This window comes from Symphalangus syndactylus, chromosome 19 (assembly GCF_028878055.3).
Source record: "Symphalangus syndactylus isolate Jambi chromosome 19, NHGRI_mSymSyn1-v2.1_pri, whole genome shotgun sequence".
Lineage (NCBI taxonomy): Eukaryota > Metazoa > Chordata > Mammalia > Primates > Hylobatidae > Symphalangus > Symphalangus syndactylus.
Window position 1 is genome coordinate 9,125,935 of NC_072434.2, and position 22,149 is coordinate 9,148,083.

General features: G+C 48.5%; 1 protein-coding gene and 1 pseudogene across 5 annotated transcripts in view; both read right to left on the bottom strand.

Annotated features, from left to right (window-relative positions):
* Positions 1–15,849, bottom strand: part of LOC129458423 (phospholipid phosphatase 2-like) — a 33,916-nt gene extending 18,067 nt beyond the window's left edge. The window contains exons 1-6 of one of the 5 annotated variants that reach the window (XM_055234229.1): positions 15,810–15,849; positions 8,838–8,989; positions 8,325–8,537; positions 3,330–3,387; positions 2,907–3,083; positions 1,912–2,115 (exon numbers count right to left, since the gene is read on the bottom strand). In XM_055234229.1, the coding sequence (XP_055090204.1) occupies positions 1,966–2,115; positions 2,907–3,083; positions 3,330–3,387; positions 8,325–8,537; positions 8,838–8,923 (684 nt within the window). In that variant the 5' untranslated portion in view covers positions 8,924–8,989; positions 15,810–15,849 and the 3' untranslated portion in view covers positions 1,912–1,965. Of the gene's footprint in view, positions 1–1,911; positions 2,116–2,906; positions 3,084–3,329; positions 3,388–8,324; positions 8,603–8,837; positions 9,328–12,032; positions 12,167–15,809 lie in introns of those variants that run through there. The other 4 variants (XM_055234228.1, XM_055234227.1, XM_063613192.1 and 1 more) reach the window with 4 other exon arrangements.
* On the bottom strand, positions 14,259–16,749 carry LOC129458424 (solute carrier family 25 member 3-like; annotated as a pseudogene).
* Positions 16,750–22,149: the final 5,400 nt, after the last annotated feature.

Sequence of the window (22,149 nt, forward strand, 5' to 3'; positions counted from 1 at the left end):
AGAGAAATGTGTCCTAACTCCCAGCGTTGTCTGCTCTCGTGGTGCTGGGAATCCGTGAGAATTCCTGAGCCCGACACACAGCGTCTCGGCTTTTCTCATCAGAGGCAGACCAGTGCATGCACAGTCCAGCTGGGCAGCACGGAAACAGCGAGAGGCCACTGGCTCCCAAACCAAAGCTGGGCCCTTCTGGCTTTGGAGGACCCTCTGGGGATGGCTGTGGTCAGCACAGCTCTTTCCTTCTCTGCTCTCACAGCTGTGGTGCCGGTGGTCTTTGTGAAGCACGGAGACTCCCCCAGTAAAGGCCAACAGCTGGACTCAGCTGCGTCATCTCTCTCACCCCGAGCTTCCTCTGCTCCTTACTCTTCACTGGCCATCCCAACACGGCCACCTGCCCCCCAGCAAACCACACGAGTCATGTGCACTGTAGCTGCGTCCACAGACTTGCCCTCAACCCTCACTGTGGTCCTGGCTTTCAAGGCCACTGCACCTGGGAGGAGACTGAGGTGTTGGCTGGTGTCAGGGCCTCCGCGTCTTTCCCATTTGCTCCTGACCCAAGTGACTCTGTCTGCTGGGTCTGGCTGGGAGCCTCTCCCCCATCCACTGCCAGAGGCTCACATTCTGAGCCCAGATACATCCTGGTAGTCTGCGTCCTGGGATACCTGAGCTCCTTGGCCCTGGGAAGCTTCAGTGTGACCTGTCTGACACCTGCATGGAGCCAAGTCCCTGACGTTCAGGGACAGTTCTGCAGTGTCTGGGTCACCTTCCTTCCCATCCACCAAGGGCAGGTCTCCTCCATCTTGGCCCCTAGGGTGGGGCTCCCAGGCTGCATCTTGGCCCCTGCCCTCCCCCACCCAGTGCTACACTACCCTCCCCATAGGCTAAGGCCTGACAGGAACACCCTGCAGGGGCTGGGGAATAAGATACTTAAGTTACCCACTGAAAAAAAAAAATTTACCCTTTACTCTCCGTTGAAAAAGTAAGTTCTGTATGTTCTGTAATCACTTCAGGGAAACCAGCCCCTGAATTACCCGTTTCAGAAGTGTGGCCCCCAGGTGCACAGGGGTTGACACGAGCAGAGGGGAGGGGTTCGGGCCAGAGGGACCAGCTTTGGGCCTAAAGGACACAGGGACTGGACGAACCTTCAGAAGGGGGCTGAAGCGTCGGCTCCAGGCTAAAATCCTGTGTGTGATCCTTCAGGCCTGACAACTGGCTCTACCCGGCAGACCTCCCAGGGATGCTGCCCTCCCCACCCGGACTCAGGCCCTGGGGGCGTCCAGCCACGTGCTCACTCACACCGTGCTCTTAGCCCAAGGGCCTCTGTTCAGAAGCCTCTACTAGGAACCTGGGGCAGAGGCCTCCCCGAGGGAGGCTGGTCCTTCAACCTGCAGCAGCCTTTTGTTTAGGCCCCTCTCAGCAGTGAAATGACCCTCGTGCGTGCCGATCCACCTGACCCTTGACCCCAGCACTGTGTGGGAGAAACGCAAGGGGTGGGCTTGGCTTCTGGCTTCTACCATCACAGCAGGTGAGTCTGCTTGACACCTGAGCTGCGCTGAGCCCAGCAGGGGAGCCCTCTGATGTGAGAAACACAGTCCGAGAGCGGCCATAAGGAACAGAGGCACTGAGCCCGCTTGTCAAACAGACGCCCTATTTTACTAAAAACCACACATACATTTTACAAAACAGCAACTATCTGATCTCTTGGTCCCTTCCTTAACCCCATAAAACGAGGGGATACTTGGGGACTGGCGGGAACAGGTTCCCCTCCAAATGCTGAGGGCGACCCAGGCATCTCCAGACCCCTGGTCCGGTGCAGGGCAGGGGGCAGCGGAGCCAGCTCACTGCTCCCATCAGCCCAGAGTTCCCGGAGCCCGTCCAGAGCCCTCAGTGCCTAACCAGGGCCAGAGGGATCACCTGGGTGGGCCTCAGCTGGACTCACAGCCGCTCCCTGCCTGGGCGGGTCCAGCCTCAGGAGGAGGAGTGCGGGTATCCATAGTGGTTGTGGTCAGCCTCGCCCAGGGTCAACGTCAGTGACAGGCTGGGCTTCCATTCCAGCTCCTCCTCCTTCGGACTGTGCTGCGGGGGTCGGGCTTTGAAGAAGACTGAGATGTAGCGGACCTGGTAGAGCGGAGGGAGGTGAGAATGGGCAAGGGGCCGGCCAGGTACCAGGGACATGGGCGGGAGCAGGAGGGGGATGAACAGGGTCCCAGGCAGGAGCGAGGGGCCTAGGTGGGCAATGAGAGGAAAAGTGCCTGGGGTGGGAAGAGAGCGCTCTTAGTGGAGGACCAGTGGGGAGCAGTGAGGAGCTGACAGGCCCAGGGAAGAACTACAGCAGGGCCAGGGGTCCAGAGAAGGACTGGGGTGCATGGAAAGGAGTCCTGTGCACTGGGGTGCAGGGGAGGAACGGGGGGATGGAGGGCGGTCCAGGGAAGGACTGGGGTTGGGGGGAAGGGGTCCCAGGGGAGGACTTTGGGGGTAATGAGGAGGGTCCAGGTAAGGACTGGGACTGGGGGGAAGTGGTCCAGGGGAGGACTGGGGGGAAGGGAGGGGTCCAGGGATGGACTGGGGTTTGGGGAAGGAGTCCCAGGGGAGAAATGGGGGGAAGGAGGGGGTAAACGGAAGGACTGGGGCTGGGGGGGAGGGGTCCCAGGGGAGAAATGGGGGGAAGGGAGGGGTCCAGGGATGGACTGGGATTTGGGGAAGGAGTCCCGGGGAGAAATGGGGGGAAGGAGGGGGTAAAGGAAAGGACTGGGGATGGGAGGAAGGGGTCCCAGGGGAGGACCAGGGGCAGAAGGAGGGATCCCAGGGATGGACTGGGGTTGAGGGAAGGGTGCCTAGGGCAGCACTGGGGTTGGCTGGGGAGTGGTCTCTGGACAACACGGGGGATGGAGTTAGGGTTAGAAGCTCACAGTGAGGCCAGCCACCAGTGCGCCCTGCAGGAGGCCAACAAGGACATCGCTCCAGTGGTGTTTGTAATCAGACACGCGGTTGTAGCCCACATAGAGGGCAAAGGCCACCAGGAAGAACTGGACTGTGGGTCGCAGCAGCCGCGCCCACTTCCAACAGAGCCGTGCCTGCACATACAGCTGGAGTGGGGAGAGGACGTGTTAGCCTGTGCGCCTGCCAGGTGCTCCCCCTCCCACTGCACAAATGGCAGCACTGAGGCCAGAGGCAAACACCGGTCAGCCCAGGGCCTCCTGTTTTTAGAAAAAAATCAGCCCCCACCACCACCACTGCCCACCCATTTTACAGCTGGAAAAACTGAGGTCCAGGGAAGGGAGTGACTTAGCCACGGTTCCCCCGACAAGCAAGCCCCGGAGAAACAGACTCACCGCCAAGAACATCATGCAGTACATCCCAAAGGAAGAGTGTCCCGAGTAGAAAGACAACCTGGGGAAGGAGAAGGAGCAGGTGGCTCACTCAGCGTCTTCCAACCTCCCCCTTGTCCCCGCCCCGCCCACAGAAGGGAGGGTTTGACACGGAGGCTTCTGCTGTTAGATGCAGTCAAATCCCAGTAGCAGAAACTGTTCCCCTTTTCCGTTCCAGTTATCTGATAATGGAATAAGAGTCTCTGATTGGGGCTGTGGCATGAGATGCCTCATCCGTGAAGACTCGGAGGCCTGAACCCAAAACCCAGGGCAGACAATCGTGTCTGGCAAGCAGGCAACACCACAGTTTCGTTTTCACCGTGTTTCTTTTCAGGATTTCCTCCCATCTGAGGAACTGAGGGAAGACTTATTTTTATATAAATTCAAGATTCAGTGAAGGACATCAAGAAAGACAGAAAATAGCAGAGCAAGAAACTTCAAAAGCAATTTTTAAAAATGGCAAAAAAGTCACAATCAACTTTTCTGGAACTAATCAAAAGCTTGCAGCCACCAGAAGACTTGAGCAAGATAAACCAGCTAAATCTCAGAACAAACGGCCTTGTGGCATTTTAACTCCTCCTGTCCCTCTCCCACTGCCTAGACTGTGGTGGCCTGAGGATTCCAAGAAAAGACTTTATTTGCAACTGTGGACGGGAGTATGGCTCAAGGGCTGGCCTTGATCTCACCTGACTGGACGTTCTCCCAGTGCTGAGGGGCTACCCGGGGGACATTTGTAGGAAACTTTCACAACACATTTATTATTCTCTGCTGCCTGGGGCCATAGACAGCAGATGAGGCAAACAACAGACTAACCAAACAGAGCGGGGGAAAGGCCAGGGAATAAAATGCTCTGGGCGATGAGGGCTTGGACCGCAGACAGAGCAGTGCAGGAGTTCAGGAGAGGCCTGCAGTGCCCGAAGCTAAGCGCTCACGTCTGGCCGCCTTCAGGCTCCACACACACAGTAAGCAAAAGCTAAGGCAGAGTTGAAAACGTGCTTAACCGTGGAAGGGCTGACCCCACATGCACACAGACCCTTCTACAAACTCTGGGAGGGTTTTATGGGTGTTTTTGATTCCAGATGTTTAAGGAAATCTCTGAACTGTCACTGACCACTGGGCTAAAAGAACAGGAAGAAACAGCCACACGTGACAAAAAATACAGACTTTACAACCAGAAAAGTCATTAAACAAATAACTACTGCAACAAACAGCAAGAACAAACCCGGGGAGGGCGTGGGATCATATTTCCAGAGTTGCTACATTATAATATTCTAAACACCCAGTTTAAAACAAAACAAAACAGGCCAGGGGTGTGGTGGTTCACTCCTGTAATCCCAGCACTTTGGTGGGAGGCCGAGGCGGGCAGATCACGAGGTCAAGATATTGAGACCATCCTGGCTAACATGGTGAAACCCCGTCTGTACCAAAAATACAAAAATTAGCTGGGTGTGGTGGCACATGCCTGTAATCCCAGCTACTCCGGAGGCTGAGACAGGAGATTTGCTTGAACCTGGGAGGCAGAGGTTGCAGTGAGCTGAGATCGCACCACTGCACTCCAGCCTGGGTGACAGAGCAAGACTCTAACTCAAAAAAAAAAAACAAAGAAAATAGGTCAATTAACAAAACAAAAAAAAAAAAGACAGAAAGAAAGAAAATAGGTCAATTAAGATTATTTGGCTGGGCGCGGTGGCTCAGCCTGTAATCCCAGCACTTTGGGAGGCCGAGGAGGGTGGATCAACTGAGGTCAGGAGTTCGAGACCAGCCTAGCCAACTTGGTGAAACCCCGTCTCTACTTAAAATACAAAAAAAGTAGCTGGGCATGGTGGTATGCACTTGTAATCCCAGCTACTCGGGAGGCTGAGGCAGGAGAATCTCTTGAACCCGGGAGGCAGAGGTTGCAGTGAGCCAAGATCACACCACTGCACACTGCACTCCAGTCTGGGTGACAGAGCAAGATTCTGTCTCAAAAAATAAAATTAATAAAAATAAATGAAAATACAAAAATTAGCCGGGCATGGTGGCGCACACCTGTAATCCCAGCTACTGGGGAGGCTGAAGTAGGAGAAGCACTTGAACCCAGGAGGTGGAGGTTGCAGTGAGCCGAGATTGCACCACTGCACTCCAGCCTGGGCCCAGACTCTGTCTCAAAAAAAAAAGATTATTTAGCCTGAACGGGCTTGGTGGCTCACACCTCTAATCCCAGCATTTTGGGAGGCTGAGGCGAGAGGATTGCTTGAGCCCAGGCATTCGAGACCAGCCTTGGCAATATGGTGAGACCCTATTTCTACAAAAAAAATTTAAAAACAAGCTGGATGTGGTGGTGTATGCCTGAAGTCCCAGCTACCTGGAAGGCAGAGGTGGGAGGATGGTTTGAGCCCAGGAGTTCAAGTCCTGGGCAAGAGGGCAAGACCCCCATCTCTAAAAGAAAAAAAAAAATTAAAAGCAAAACAAACAAACAAAAAGACAGTAATGAGGAACTGAAAAAAGAAGATATAACCTAAGCAAACCTAAACAAAATGACAGAGGTCCTTCCTTATCAGTAATTACATTGAATATAAATAAACACTCCAATTAAAAGTCAAAGTTTCATTAAATGCCTTGATTCAATAAAAAGATTAATATATAATGAAAAAACACACACAAAAAATAAAAAGTCAGAGATCTGGCTGGGTGTGGTGGCACACACCTGTAATCCCAGCACTTTAGGAGGCCAAAGTGGGCGGATCGCTTGAGCTCAGGAGTTCAAGACCAGCCTGGGCAACATGACAAAACCCTGTTTCTACCAAAAAACGAAAAATAAACAGTAGCTGGATGTGGTGGCACCTGCCTGTAGTCCTAGCTACTCGGGACACTCAGGTGGGAACAGGGCTTGAGCCTGGGAGTCCGAGGCTGCAGTGAGCTCAGATCATTGCACTCCAGCCTGGGTGACAGAGTGAGCCTCTGTCTCAAAGAAAATCAGAGATTGGACAATACATTAAAGGACATGGCCCAATTTTATGCTAAGTATAAGACACTTACTTTAGAGTCAGAGACATAAACAGCTTGAAAGTTCAAGAACGGAAAAAAAAATATTCCATGCAAACAGTAACAAAAAGAGAACCAGAATAGCTATATTAATATCAGACAAAATAGACATCAAGACAAAAATTGTTGAGACAAAACTCATATATCTCATTCTATGACGATGAAATGGTCAATCTTTCAAAAATATATAACAAAGGTAAATGTACTAAACAACAGAACCCCAAAATACTTAAAGCAAAAACTGACAGAATGTTACAACATGGATGAACTTCAAAAACATACAAGAATGCACTAACATATACAACAATTAGCTGGGCGTGGTGGCGCACGCCTGTAGTCTCAGCTACTCAGGAGGCTGAGGCAGGAGAACGGCATGAACCCGGGAGGCGGAGGAACCCGGGAGGCGGAGGTTGCAGTGAGCGAAGATCGCACTCCAGCCTGGGCGACAGAGCGAGACTCTGTCTCAAAAAAAAAAAAAAAAAAAAAGAAAAAGAGAAGGCAGACACAAAAGACCACATAGTGTATGATTCCATTTATATGAAACATTAAGAACAGACAAATCCGCAGACAGAAAATAGGACACTGGTGGTTGCCTGGGGCTGGGGGAGGAGCGACAGCTGACAGATACAAGGGTTCTTTTTTTTTTTTTTTGAGACAGAGTCTCACTCTGTCACCCAGGCTGGAGGGCAGTGGCGCGATCTCTGCTCACTTGCAAGCTCTGCCTCCCGGGTTCACGCCATTCTCCTGCCTCAGCCTCCCGAGTAGCTGGGACTACAGGTGCCCGCCACCACGCCCGGCTAATTTGTTGTATTTTTAATAGAGACGGGGTTTCACCGTGTTAGCCAGGATGGTCTCGATCTCCTGACCTCGTGATCTGCCCACCTCGGCCTCCCAAAGTGCTGGGATTACAGGCGTGAGCCACCGCGCCCGGCCACAAGGGTTCTTTTTATTTTCTTTTCTTTTCTCTTTCTTTTTTTTTGGAGACAGGGTCTCGCTGTGTCGCCCAGGCTGGAATACAGTGGCACCATCTTGGCTCACTGCAACCTCTGCCTCCTGAGTTCAGGGGATCCTCCTGCCTCAGCCTCCACAGTAGCTGGGAATGCAGGTGTACCCCATCGTGGCTGCTGGGAGTGAAGGTGCACCGTCATCGTGGCTGCTAACATTTTGATTTGTTGTAGAGACGGGGTTTTGCCATGTTCCCCAGGTTGAGGGGTTTCTTTTTGATGTGATGAAAATATTCTGGAACTAGGTCAAGGAGATGGCTGCACAACATTGTGAATGTACTAAAAATGAACTGGACACATTAAAATGGAAAAAATTGTGACTTTTATCTTACAGAAATTTTATTTCAATTTTTTAAAAAGGTCAACAATTAGGTGAAAAGTTTAAGGACTTATCAGTAGAGATGGTAAGAAGATAGTGCAGAAGGCCGGGCACCGTGGCTCACACCTGTAATCCCAGCACTTTGTGAGGCCGAGGTGGGTGGACCACCTGAGGTCAGGAGTTCGGGACCGGCCTGGCCAACATGGCGAAACCCCGTCTCTACTAACAATACAAAAATTAGCCGAGTGTGGTGGCAGGTGCCTGTAATCCCAGCTACTCGGGGAGCTGAGGCAGGAGGATCTCTTGAACCTGGGAGGCAGAGGTTGCAGTGAGCCAAGATCACGCCACTGCACTCCAGCCTGGGCAACAGAGCGAGACTCTGTCTCAAAAAAAAAAAAAAAAAAGATAGTGCAGAAGAAGGCAGGGTGTGAAATTTAGGGGAGACGGAGACAGGGCATGCTCCCCTCGGCCTCCCAGTGTCTGCGGGGCCCACGGAACCCTGAGGTCTGGCTCCTGCCTGGCCAGCTGCCTGCTGGCTCTTCATGATTTGGCTCCTGGGCCTTCTTCAGCTCCCATTGCCCCCAAGAGTGAAGGCTGCTAGTCCACACCCACCTGGCCTCGGTGACGTCCGCAGGGTTTCCCCTGCACACTTTCTCCAGCTGCACATAGACCGAGCAGTTGATCCGGCTCCAGTCGGGGTCACAGACGGCTAGGAAGTTGGGCCTCAGACGCCCAATCACGTACTTGGCCAGGTCTGTCAGAGACTGGCTCCCGGCCGCCCCGAACAGGAAGGTCCCTAGCACCTTGTATACAGCAGCCACGTAGCTGTTGAAGTCAGAGCGAGAATAGAGCCAGTCTGTGTACACCAGGTAGGCTTCCCCGGCAGAGACCTGCAAGTGGGGCGGCCGCAGGAACCAGTGGGGGTCTCGGTCAGCCCAGGGGCCTCACTCCTCCCCACGGGCCTCCCCAAGGCTGCTGGAGAGCTGGGGACTCTAAAGGGGGCCCTATTACCCACAGGTACCACTCAGGGCAAGGCTGTGTCCCCCAGCCCCACGCGGACCTCCAGGGCAGGGCTGTGCCCCACCCCATCCCCTCCCCAGTCCCTCTGAGCCCCTCCTGCCTTACGAGGACGATGGTGGCCGTGATGGTGACTCCAGCCATGAGCCCGTGGGTGATGGTGTCTGGACGGTAGGGGTACCGGATGGAGTCATCCCCGCAGTAAAATCCTCGCTTATACGGGGCGTTCACCAGCGTCAGGATAGCGAAGGGCAGGGAGGCTGGTGGGGAAGGACAGCCTGGGAGCTGTGAGGTTCTCTCACCAGCTGGGCCTTAGGGCCCCACACACCTGCCTTGGGGCCCCACACACCTGCCTTGGCCTGGAGGCCTCCCACCTCTACTCCCACCAGACAGCAAGGAAGAGCTTTTTTCACAGCCCAAGTAACACTCCCTTTCCCATCCCCCTCAGACACACACAAACTCCCAGGCCCTCTGCCCCTCACACCCTTGCAGCCTCCTTTCTGCTCCTTGAACAAACTCAGCAAACACCCACTTTTGCACAGCCACTTCTCTCTGCCCAAAATATCTTTTTTTTTTTTTAAATTTTTAAAAGTAGAGACAGGGGTCTCATATATGACACAAATAACACAAATGTGGTCATAATCACATCATTAATACCTACCCTATTCACATATCCACCCAAATAGTAGAATTCAGGAAACCAAGACAAAGTCTCCTAAGTGATATTAAAATTTACGTTTCCTTTCAAATGGTTCTTTGCTCATGATTTAAAAACTAATTGATCTTCAAGACCACAAAAAAAAACAAGCATACTATAATTGAATGGCTGCCTATCAAAATGTGATCTGACTTCAGTAATTATTTTTGCCTTCCAAAGGCTCAAAAGAAAGACTTTCTAAAGACATACTTGTGCAGCAAGGAAAAGTACTCATAACATTAACACTTTGATTCCTTCTCATCTTTATCATGTGGTATTAACATGTAAATATGACCTTTGCTTTTCAAGATTTTACCTACTTCCTTTATTCACTTCTCAAAGGACAGATCAATGGATGAGATTACAGCTATCATGAAATTAATTTCATATACTTGAGAAAGCTACTTTAATCACCACCTGGGGGAAAAGATAAATAGCCTGATACCGCTTCCTTAGCTGTAGGAACTAAGATTAGCGGAAAAAATTGTGATAAAGCCTCTCGTTGAAGCTGTAATACCACACACACACACACACACACACCTGCAAAAGTGCTGCATTTATAATCAGTCCCTTCAAGTTAGAACTGAGGCACTGACCTGGTGACCAAATGACTTAAATATTAAATTAAATATTGACTATTTTATAGTTTATTTCTAGACAATTTTGCCATAGGTTTTCCACAATTGAGACACACTGCAAACTCCTCATTGGTGCAAAATGAGGAAAGCTTTATAGTACATATAAATATAATTTTTTTTTTTTTTTTGAGATGGGGGATCCTCCCACCTCAGCCACCTCAGCCTTCTGCGTAACCGGGACTACAGCCATGCACCACCATGCCTGGCTAATTTTTTTTTTTTTTTTGGTAGAGATGGGTTTCTTCAGACTCAGCCCACCTGCACCCGGTGATTAAAAAGCTTTATTGCTCACACAAAGCATGTTGGTGGACTCTCTTCACACAGACACGCTTGACATTTTGTGCTGAAAACCCAGGACAGGAGGACTCCTTCAGGAGACCAGTCCCCTGTCCTTGCCCTCACTTGGTGAGGAGATACACCTATGACCTCGGGTCCTCAGACCAACCAGCCCAAGGAACATCTCACCAATTTCAAATCGGGTAAGCGGTCATTTCACTCTCTTCTCCAACCTCTCTCACTATCCCTCCACCCTTCAATCTCTCCCTTCCTTAATTTTAGTTCCTTTCCCTTTCTGGTAGAGACAGAGGAGACGCATTTTATCTGTGAACCCAAAACTCCAGCGCTGGTCACAGACTCGGGAAGACAGTCTTCCCTTGGTGTTTAATCACTGTGGGGACGCCTGCCTGATTATTCACCCAGATTTCAGAGGTGACTGATCACCGTGGGGATGCCTGCCTTGATCCTTCACCTTGGTGGCAAGTACCACCCCCCCCCCCCGTGTCTCTATCCTCTCTTTACTCTAAACTTACCCTTTTACTATGGGCAACCTTCTGCCCTCCATTCCTCCTTCTTCGCCCTGGCCTTTGTTCTAAAAAACTTAAAACCTCTTCAACTCCCACCTGATCTAAAACCTAAGCGTCTTATTTTCTTCTGCAACATTGCTTGGCCCCAATACAAACTTGGTAATGGCTCCACATAGTCAGAAAATGGCACTTTTCGATTTTCTCCATCCATCCATTTTTTTTCAAAAAATGGGCAAATGGTCTGAGGTGCCTGACGTCCAGGCATTCTTTTACACATCGGTCCCTCCCTAGTCTCTGCTCCCAATGCGACTTGTCCCAAATCTTTCTTCTTTCTCTCCCGTCTGTTCCTTCAGTCTCCACCCCAAGCTCTGAGTCCTTTGAATCCTCCTTTTCTACAGACCCACCTAACCTCTCCCTCCACCCCAGGCTGCTCCTCACTAGGCCGAGCCAGGTCCCAATTCTTCCTCAGCCTCCACTCCCCCACCCTGTAATCCTTCTATCACCTCCCCTCCTCATACCCAGTCTGGCTTACTATTTTGTTCCACAACGTGCCCTCCCCCACCTGCCCAACAATTTCCTCTTAGAGAGGTGGCTGGATCTGAAGGCACGGTCAAGGTTAATGCTACTTTTTCTTTAGCCAACCTCCCCCACATCAGTTAGCGTTGAGGCTCTTTTTCATCAAATATAAAAACCCAGCCCAGTTCATGGCCTGTTTGGCAATAACCCTTAGATGCTTTACTGCCCTAGACACAGAGGGGTCAGAGGTCGTCTTATTCTCAATATGCATTTCATTACCCAATCCACTCCTGACATTAGAAAAAGCTCCAAAAATTAGATTCCAGCCCTCAAACCCCACAACAGGACTTAATTAACCTCGATTTCAAGGTGTACAGTAATAGAGGCAGCCAAGTGGCCACGTATTTCTGAGTTGTAATTCCTTGCCTCCACTGTGAGAGAAACCCCAGCCACATCTCCAGCACACAAGAACTTCAAAATACCTAAACCATAGCAGCCAGCCATTCCTCCAGGACCTCCTTCCCCAGGGTCTTGCTTCAAGTGCCAGAAATCTGGCCACTGGGCCAAGGAATGCGCACAACCCAGGATTCCTCCTAAGATGTGTCCCATCTGTGTGGGACCCCACTGGAAATTGGACTGTTCAGCTCACCTGGCAGCCACTCTCAGAGCCCCTGGAACTCTGGCCCAAGGCTCTCTGACTGACTCCTTTCCAGATCTTCTCAGCTTAGCAGCTGAAGACTGACACTGCCCGATCACCTGGGAAGCCTCCTGGACCATCACAGACACCTTGGGTAACTCCTACAGTGGAGGACAGGAATGTCAGTCCGGCCTCTGAGCCCAAGCATGCATGTATACATCCAGATGGCCTGAGGCAACTGAAGAACCAAAAAAGAAGTGAAAATGGCTAGTTCCTGCCTTAACTGATGACATTACCTTGTGACATTCCTTCTCTGGGACAGTAAGTCTCCAAAGAGCTCCCCACTGAGCACCTTGTGACCCCCACCCCTGCCCGCAAGAGAACCCCCTTTAACTGTAATTTTCCACCACCTACCCAAATCCTATAAAATTGTCCCACTCCTATCTCATCTCCCTTTGCTGACTCCTTTTTCGGACTCAGCCAACCTGCACCCAGGTGATTAAAAAGCTTTATTTCTCACACAAAGCCTGTTGGTGGTCTCTTCACACGGACGTGCATGACAGTGATTATATGAGAAAATGAATATGAAATACCTAACAATACCAGATGTATACTATGGCTTTTATTATTCTAATAAGATATGGATGATTTCACAGAGAATGCTAATTATAGGTGTGAGGGAAGAATAAACCCCATAGGTTCTCAGTTGAAGTTAACCTCTTACAAAAGACAAATTAACAAGAGAAAAAGAGAAGCTTCTTAACATGTATATTTCATATATACATGAGAATAGAGAATGAGTAGTTCTCAAAGAGGTGGCTTTGAATTTCAGTTTAGATAGCATCTTCAACAAAGAACAGCAGGACGGGCATGGTGGCTCACGTCTGTAATCCCAGCGCTTTGGGAGGTCAAGATGAGCAGATCACTTGAGCCCAGGAGTTCGAGACCAGCCTGGGGAACACGGGAACATGCAAAAACCCCATCTCCACCAACACACACACACACACACACACACACACACGGAAAAACCCCATCTCCAATCCCTCCCCCCAAAACACACACTAGATGGCCATGGTGGTGTGTGCCTATAGTCCCAGCTACTTAGGAGGCTGAGGCTGAGGTGGGCTCAGGCTCAATCATCTGAGACCAGGGAGGTCAAGGCTGCAGTAAGCTGTGATTGCACCACTGCACTCCCACCTGGGTGACAGAGACCCTGTCTCAAAAAAAAAAAAAAAAAAAAAAAGAACAGCAAATACTCAGAAATTTTAGGAAAAGGACTTTTGAGCCTTTAGGGACAGCACCTTGGGGGAAGGTAATAAATGGCACATAAAGGCTAGTTAGTAAAGCTTGTTAATACAGATTGCTCTAGTATCATCTCCACGCCTATAAGGGTCTAAAGTTATTTTCAGTGGTTAATGTTTGTTCTGTCTCGCAGGAAGGTGGGCAAGGTACTTTTTGTCTTTGTAAATCTATGTCCTGCTCTTTGGCAAATAGGGAGAGGGCAGAGAGCTTTCCTGCATTTGCTTCTTCTGTTCTGTTCAACAATCCTTTATATTTTGGGGCAGCATATTCTGGTCTCCTACACGGGCAAGGTAAAACATTGAATAAAATTTTTAAATTGTTCCAAATAAATAATAGCTAGGAAAAACCTTAATGATTATGAATTCTTGTTATCTTTACTTAAATTATCTTTATTCTTTATTCTCTATTATCAGCTATCCCTCCCCTATTTATTCAAACAGACATTTGTAAGCCACCAAAAAAAAAAAGGGGGGGAGTGGGGAATAGAATGTACAAGAACTGAATATGAAAACTGCTGACCTGAACTAAGTAAATTATTTTGCTTTTCACCCAGGCTGGAGTGCAGTGGCACGATCCTAGCCTCAAACTCCTGTAATCTCAAACTCCTGGTCTCAAGTGATCTTTCCACCTCAGTCTCCCAAGTAGCTAGGGATTCTCACAATGTTGCCCAGGTTGGTCTTGAACTCCTGGCCTCAAGCAATTCTCTCTCCTTGGCCTCCTAAGCTGTTTGGATTACAGGTGTGAGCCACCTCCCTGGCCAATAAACCCATCTTCTTGACCATATTCATAACTGCCAGAATCATGCCATCTGGTTCTCCTTAGATTATACTTCTCTAAACATACACCATATATATTACAAAAATTATCTGGTGATATCAACAGAGCAATCATGAAATACCACAAACCAGAACAAGTGGTCTCTTACTATCTTGAACATAGATTTTGCAGCAATTTCCAAAATTATATTACTAAAAGTACTTTACTTAAAAATTGTTTACCAAATAAACTTCCTACACTTTACAAGACAATAGACAGAAATGTATTTAACTGAAGTGTCTTAACAATAGCTAATGATCCTTCCCAATAATATGCTAAATAGAAGCATTAAATATTAATAAATTTCATTCCATCTCATTCAAAAGTTGACTTTTTTCTTCATCTCTTTATTATTCAAGAGAGTTCTGACATACTTAAATCTAGACACTTTTCAACTTCTGTTAACCGCTGAACAGTTTACTATTACAAAGTTTAAACATTAACATATTCTAAGTTTGTAGTCTAATTTAATACAAGTTTTTAAGGCAATCATTTTACACTTTGGTAAGTTATATCAAATGCCTTATTGAAGTTTGTTTCTTATTCATATTTTACAAACATCTCTAATTCACAGAATTTCACTGATTGTAAAATTTCCCCAATCAGAGATGTGAAGGCCACAGAGAACAAAAAACATGCTTTATAATTTCAATAAATTTTATGAATCTCAACCATTGTAAAGATCACTGAAACATCTACCAGATTAAGTGAAGAGTATTTATTACACTTAAAGTGAGATTTTTCCTCCAAAGTCACCGAAACTATTCTTTAATGTTCAACAGACAGTAGTTGGAATTTGCAGGATTTGGGGTTTTTTCTTCCTTTTTTTTTTTTTTAATGTCAGGGTGGTGTGGTCTTCTTTGGATGTATGGCTGTTGAAAGCTGAGTTATACAAAAGAAATCTTTGGAGAACAGAGGCTTTTCTTTACATATTTATTCCCAGAGCCTGCCCTTCCTCTCTTTCTGGCTTTCCACATTGATCCAATTGTAGCACTTCCTGGAGAGAGCTATGTTCTAACCAGCAACATCAGGAAGAGAAGGGACAAAGCAAAAGGAGAAAATGCAGATCTTCTCATGTCTCTTTGAAAACAGTGAATACATTCTAAGCTACCAGGTAGTATAAGTCACAATTTAACTTTTAATAATTTTTACCTGTAATGGACATGAACAGGAAATACGCGATGAGTCCTTCATCTATTCAGTAGGTGCCCGATTTCTATTGAGATGAACACCATGTACCAGAATCTCACTTTGTTCCCCATCCATATAGTTGTGCTGACCTTAAAACCTCATTTGCAGGCTATTCAGTAGTTATACTTGGATAATCTCTACAGAAAGGGCGAATCAAAGGAGGTAACACCTAGAGACCCTAAACTACCTAACATTACTTCCTGTTAAGAATTTTTTCCTTTTAATTGCTGAAAAGCTATTGAGTTAAAGCAACCACGCCAACTCCCCAAAGATAATGGTTCAAACCCCCAAATGAAATGTTTGCAATCCGCTTGAGTTGCCAAAAAGAAGCAGTCATTTAAAGAGAACTCAGACTGCATATTAAGTAACCTCTACCCAAAATGTTAACATCTTACACACTAGCATTGTTTGCACGCGATTCCCCACTTGATGGAAATGTGGACCCACTGTGGCTAGAGCGGTTCAGAACTCCACGCCTACCTTTCCTTCTTCAGGGGTTCGGGCGCTTGAGCTACGGGAGGGCAAGGCAGCTTGAGATACACCTTGACCAGGTCATAGATGAACCACTGCAGGGCCGTGAGGGTGCCGATCATGAGGATATGCGCAAAGACGCCGATGCGCGCAACGAGGCCCTTCCCCACGCCCGCGAACCCCAGTCTTCGGAGGACGCCCAGGGCCGTGCTGCCCTTCTCCTTGTTCAGCACAGACACCACAGAGTCGGCAGGATGGGACACGACAGCGCAGAAGACGCCAGCGATGTAGCTGGCCATGAAGGTGATGCCCAGCTGCTTGGCCTTGGTGCACTGGCTCTGGGGCTTGGGCACGGCGTACCTGTAGAGCTCCTCCGCCGTGCGCTCGAAGCAGGCAAACTTCATCATGGTGTAGGAGATCTGCCTCAGCCACAGCGGCGTCATGCCCTTTTATCAGGCCCACAGGCCTTCCTCGCCCTACATCCTGGGCGCCGCGGCTCGCAGGGTGCTGGCGTAGCCCGGGCGCGTCTGCACGCGGACCTTGACCGCCTCCATGGGCGCCAGCGAGACGTCGGCAAAGAACTCGGCGCTAGCCCAGGCGAAAAGGTACAGGCCGGTTCTCCACCCGTAGGCCTTCTCTGGGCCCAGGAGCTCCGCGTAGCGGATCTTGAAGACCTCATAAAGGCCGAACTTGAGGAAGCCCTGCAGGGAGTAGCCGAAGAAGGTCTGGGCCCAGCCGCGAGCCAGACTGCACAGCCCGTCGCTGCGCACCGTCACGCCGAAGCCGCTGAGGACGCCCTTGTACCAGCCGGGGTTCACCTGCATGCGGCACTTGACCAGGTCCAGGGACACGATGGCCGTGTGTGTCAGCCGCAGCTCAGCATCCCGCCCAGGCCGCAGAGCAGCAGGTACCGGGCCGAGCCGTAGTCCACGCTGGCCTCCTCCACAGCCGCCGCCCAGGGCCTGCTGCCGCCTTGGCCCACGCTTCTCGCCTGCAGCGCTCGGGGGCCGCGAGGGGATCATCCATGGCCACGCCGGGCGCAGGCCCACCCTGCCCTCCTCCCCTCCAGGCGCACTCCCTCAAGGGCGGCGGGGCGGGGCAGGGCGTAGTGAACCTCTCCCGCGAGCCCGCCCACACAACGGTCCAGGCGAGGGGATCCCTGCCGGACCACAGCGCTTCAGCTTGTGCCTGCGCAATCCGCGGCGTGAAGGACGGTTTAAGTAGGCGGTGTCGCCCCGCCCCTTCCCTTCCAGCACGCCCCGCCCCTTCGCCCCTTCGCCCCTTCGCCCCTTCTTCGCCCCTTCAGGTCAATGGGCTCCTGGTAGCTGCAGGAACCCCAGCCCCGCTGCGCCTGGGCCAGTCAGTAGTCAGTGGTCCCAGAGCTCACCTTCGGCGATGGGCCGGGCCTTCACTACCCTGGTGACTTTGGTCCAGCTTGGCTGCCTAGTCCTCTGCAAAAATGTGAAGAAAATAAACCAACAAGTACAAACACGAGTAAACGCAGGAATAGGCGAGTATGTAGATGAGGAGGTGGGCGAAGGGGTGAAGAAAAGTCGCCATGCACTGTTGCCTTCCTGGAGGCCTTTCTGGAGTCCTCACCCAGCTATGACGGTTTAGGAGAATGGTCATCTCCATGGCAGTGGCGTTCCACGGTGCGAATGGGCAGAGAGAGCCGGTGGCTTCCGGCCTTACATACCCTTCTCACCTGGTAGGTGGGTGACAGTTTCCCCCAGCTCACACAGCACTCCTGTCTGCCAACAAACGGTTGTAGTGGGAGCCTAGGAAGTATGGGGACACTCACTGAATTTAGGGGGGATGCTGATTATTTTCACTTATCAGGTATTTTCTTTTCATTGACTACTGATTTTGGAGAATACGAAAGTGAGTCAAAAGCCCTCTTCTTTTAGGAAGCTTAGTTTCATTGGCCTGAAAAATGAGAACTAAGTGACTCTAGGTATAAATCAGTAGCATACATCATCCATTCATTTACCCACTTGGTGCTGGGCCCTGTGCAGGGCTAGGGGTTCAGCAAAGAACCAGACATACTCCTGTTAACTTCTAAATAAGATTTTTTTAAAGAAAAAAATCAGTATTTTGATAAGTATTATAACAGAATTTGTTTTTTGAGACAGAATCTCACTCTGTCACCCAGGCTGGAGTGCAGTGGTGTGATCTCGGCTCACTGCAACCTCTGCCTCCTGTACTTTTAGTAGAGATGGGGTTTCACCATGTTGGTCAGGCTGGTCTCGAACCCCTGACCTCAAGCGATCCGCCTGCCTTGGCTTCCCAAAGTGTTGGGATTACAGGCATGAGCCACCGTGCCCAGCCTATAACAGAATTTGAATAAAGTTCTAGATGAACAATGAAGGAGCAACTAATTTTGCCTGATGAGGTTCAGAAGATTTCCCTGAGGAAGTGACAGTGTAGCTGGGTCTTGAAGGATAAGTAGGAGTTTGCCACGTAAAAAAGACTAGAAAGGCAATTTCAGGTGAAAGGAAACAAACCTAAGGCACTTCCTACTGAGGAGAGGGGATTAATTCAGTATGATGGAAATCAGCAAGGGTTGAGTCTGGAAAAATAAAATTGGGTCAAATTAGGAAAGGCCTTAATGTCTTGTTCAGGACTTTGACTTCTACCCTGTAGGGCAGGCCTATCTTTCTCACAAGTGTGATCCACAGACCACCTGCATCAGAATCACCTGGAGTGCTTTATTAAAAATCTCAGCTCACACTCTAGACCGTCTGAATGAGAATCTCTGTGAGTAGAAATAAGTGATTTTAATACACTCCTAGGTGGATTCTTCACTAAACTTCACTAAAGTTTGAAAACTACACACCACAGTATGTGGATCATGGGAAGTCAATAATTTTTTTTTAAGGTTTTCTGATCCACCCGCATGTGGCACTTGACCAGGTCCAGGGGCATGATGGACATGTGTGTCAGCCCACAGCTCAGCATCCCTCCCAGGTGCATGGCAGCAGGTACCGGGCCAAGCCATAATGATCCATATTGATCAGATTTTCTGATCAATAATTTAGTGCTTATATCCCGAACTGGCTGTATTAAAGAGAATAAAAAATAATATTCCCTCAACCCTCGTAAGTTCACAGTTGGGACAGACTCCTCCAACAAAAGACAGATTAACAAGAGAAAAACAAGCAAGTTTATTAACACATGCAGTGCACATAATGTGGGAGAAAAGTAACTCTAAGCAGTAGTTTAAGGGTCTGGCTTATATAGCGTGTCTAACATAGCATGATACAATACATTTCAGAAACGTAACAAGACAAAAGAAAAGCAGTCCTTGGCTCCTCAAGGTGGGAAAATGTAGGAAGGTAAATTTATGGGGAAACTAATGGAGTAAAGTCTGCTCAGATTCCTCTGGCACTGTCTCTAAGCTGATAAAGGTTGTAAAGAAGAATTTACATCCTGTCTTTAAGCGGGAAAGCAGGGTGGGTGAATAGAAAGATCTTTCGTCTTTATAATTCTCTGTCCTGCTTTTAGTCAGACAGAAAGAAGGCAGACAACTCCCTACAGCTGCTTCTTAATTGACTTTAGCTAAAAAAAAAAAAAAAAAAAAAAAAAAAATTATGTCAAAGAGGCATATTTTGATGTGACAGATTCTGGTTTCCTTCAGTATTCACCTGTGAAAATTTATCAAGCTGTACACTTAAGATTAGAGTACATTATACACTTTATGTATATTATACCATAATTTTTTTTAAAAGTTGACTGGTATAAAACTAGGAATGATGGCTAGAGGGGAGAACAGAGGCAGATACAGGTTTTCTCAATCAACAAGCCTTTTTTAAAACTCCTCTCCTTGTAATAGTCTTCTACCAGGAATTTAAGTATTAAACAGAAATCTCCATCCTTGAGTCAGAAGAGAACAATGAAGTGTTAAAATATCCCATACTAACTAAATTAGGGCTTGCCACAGTATGTTCCTGGGAATACTGGTCCACTTGAAAAAGGTCTGCAGTCAAATGAGTTTGAGAAGTGATATGCTTTGGATCTGTGTCCCCACCAAATCTCATGTTGTGTTGTAATCCCAGTGTTGGAGGCCTGGTGGGAGGTGGCTGAATCATGGGGGCAGAGTTCTCATGAATGAGTTAGCACCATCCCCTCGGTGCTGGTCTCGTGATAGTGAGTGAGTTATCATGAAATCTAATTGTTTAAGTGTGTAGCACTTCCCCACTCTCTCTTCTTCCTCCTGCTCTGGCCATGTAAGATATTCCTGCTTCCCCTTTTCCTTTCACCATAATTCTAAGTTTCCTGAGGCCTCTGCAGAAGCAGATGCTGCTATGCTTCCTGTACAGCCTGTGGAACTGTGAGCCAATTAAACTTCTTTTCTTTATAAATTACCTAGTCTCAGGTATTTTTTTCTTTTCTTTCTTTCTTTTTTTTTTTTTTTTTTGAGACAGAGTCTCACTCATGTCACCCAGGCTGGAGTACAATGGAGTGATCTTGGCTCACTGCAATCTCCGCCTCCCGGGTTCAAGCGATTCTCCTGCCTCAGCCTCCTGAGTAGCTTGGATTACAGGCGCCCACCACGACACCCAGCTAATTTTTGTATTTTTAGTAGAAACAGGGTTTCACCATGTTGGCCAGGCTGGTCTCAAACTCCTGACCTCAAGTGATCCACCTGCCTCGGCCTCCCAAAGCACTGGGATTACAGGTGTGAACCACTGTGCCCAGCCTCAGGTATTTCTTTATAGCAATGTGAGAGCAGACTAATACAAGAAGCATTTCACACTAGGGCATGCTTCTCAACTGAGGTGATATCATCCCCAAGGGGGTGAAATGGTTCTTAGGGGGCAAAGAATCTTAGTACAATGGTTTGTGGCCCACCCAGTAAAATCTTATTCCTTAGTATTTAATTTTGGGGGAGAGTGGGAAGGAGGGAAAGGATGATTAGTAAAACTGTCTAAATCCCTGGGGGAGGGATGGCCTATAATGAACAAAAGGTTGAGAAATGCTGTGTCAGAGCTTGCTCTTGGAGATTCACAGGACACATAAACACATTGAAGAGTGAGAAGTCGTTTAGTTAAAAAAAACTCTGGCTTTGTTAATTTAGAGTTTCCTAGTTTTCCTGGATTTCAGAACCCCTTTTAAATTTTTTTTAAATTTTATTTTATTTATTTATTTATTTATTTATTTTTTGAGATGTAGCATCACTCTGTCGCCCAGGCTGGAGTGCAGTGGCTTGATCTCAGCTCATTATGACCTCCACCTGCCAGGTTCAAGCAATTCTCCTGCCTCAGCCTCCTGAGTAGCTGGGACTACAGGTGTGTGCCACCGTGCCTGGCTAATTTTTGTATTTTTAGTAGAGACGGGGTTTCACCATGTTGGCCAGGCTGGTCTCAAACTCCTGACCTCGGGTGATCCACCCACCTTGGCCTCCCAAAATGCTGGAATTACAGGCGTGAGCCACCGCGCCCGGCCAGAAGCACTACCCGCCCCCCACCTTTTTTTTTTTTTTTTTTGAGATGGAGTCTCACTCTGTCATTCAGGCCAGAGTGTGGTGGTGCAATCTCGGCTCACTGCGACCTCTGCCTCCCGGGTTCAAGCAATTCTCCTGCCTCAGCCTTCCGAGTAGCTGGGACTACAGGCGCCTGCCACCATGCCCAGGTAATTTTCTGTATTTTAATATAGATGGGGTTTCACCGTGTTGCCCAGGCTGGTTGGGAACTCCTGAGCTCAGGCAATCCTCGTGCCTCGGCCTCCCAAAGTGCTGGGATTACAGTCATGAGCCACTGTGCCCGGCCCAGAACCCCTTTTTTGTATCATACCTATTCACATTTCTATTCATAGACATAGTCTTTCATGGAGCATATTTTGGGAAATGCTGGACTCTTCGGAAATGGAGTTTCGAGAAAATAAGGAGTAAAGAGGGCTACAGTAATAATAACAGCAGCTACATTTACTGAACCCTTAGGCCTCCATTTCCTAAAGGTACAACTTGGATGTTTTCCTAACATATACCACTGTACACTTTATGAAAGCAGAGGTTATATTAAATTGATCTCATTTCTATGGGATACTTGTTCTGTACTGTGGGCGGCAAGCCACCCAGGGGCCGAGGCAAGAGACCGAAGGCACAAGCTGTTCCAGTGTAATAAAGAAAATATATACAATAAATCTAGAAATAGATTATAGATATGGTTATATATGAATATTATTAGTTTGTAGCATTACTATTTATTCCAATATTATAATACTCTTTGTTCTACAATTATAACCTAGAAAAAAACAGGCCATACGGAGATAGGAGCTGAAGGGACACGCTGAGAAGTGACCAGAAGACAAGAGGGCGAGCCCTCTGTTACACCCGGACAGGGCCACTAGA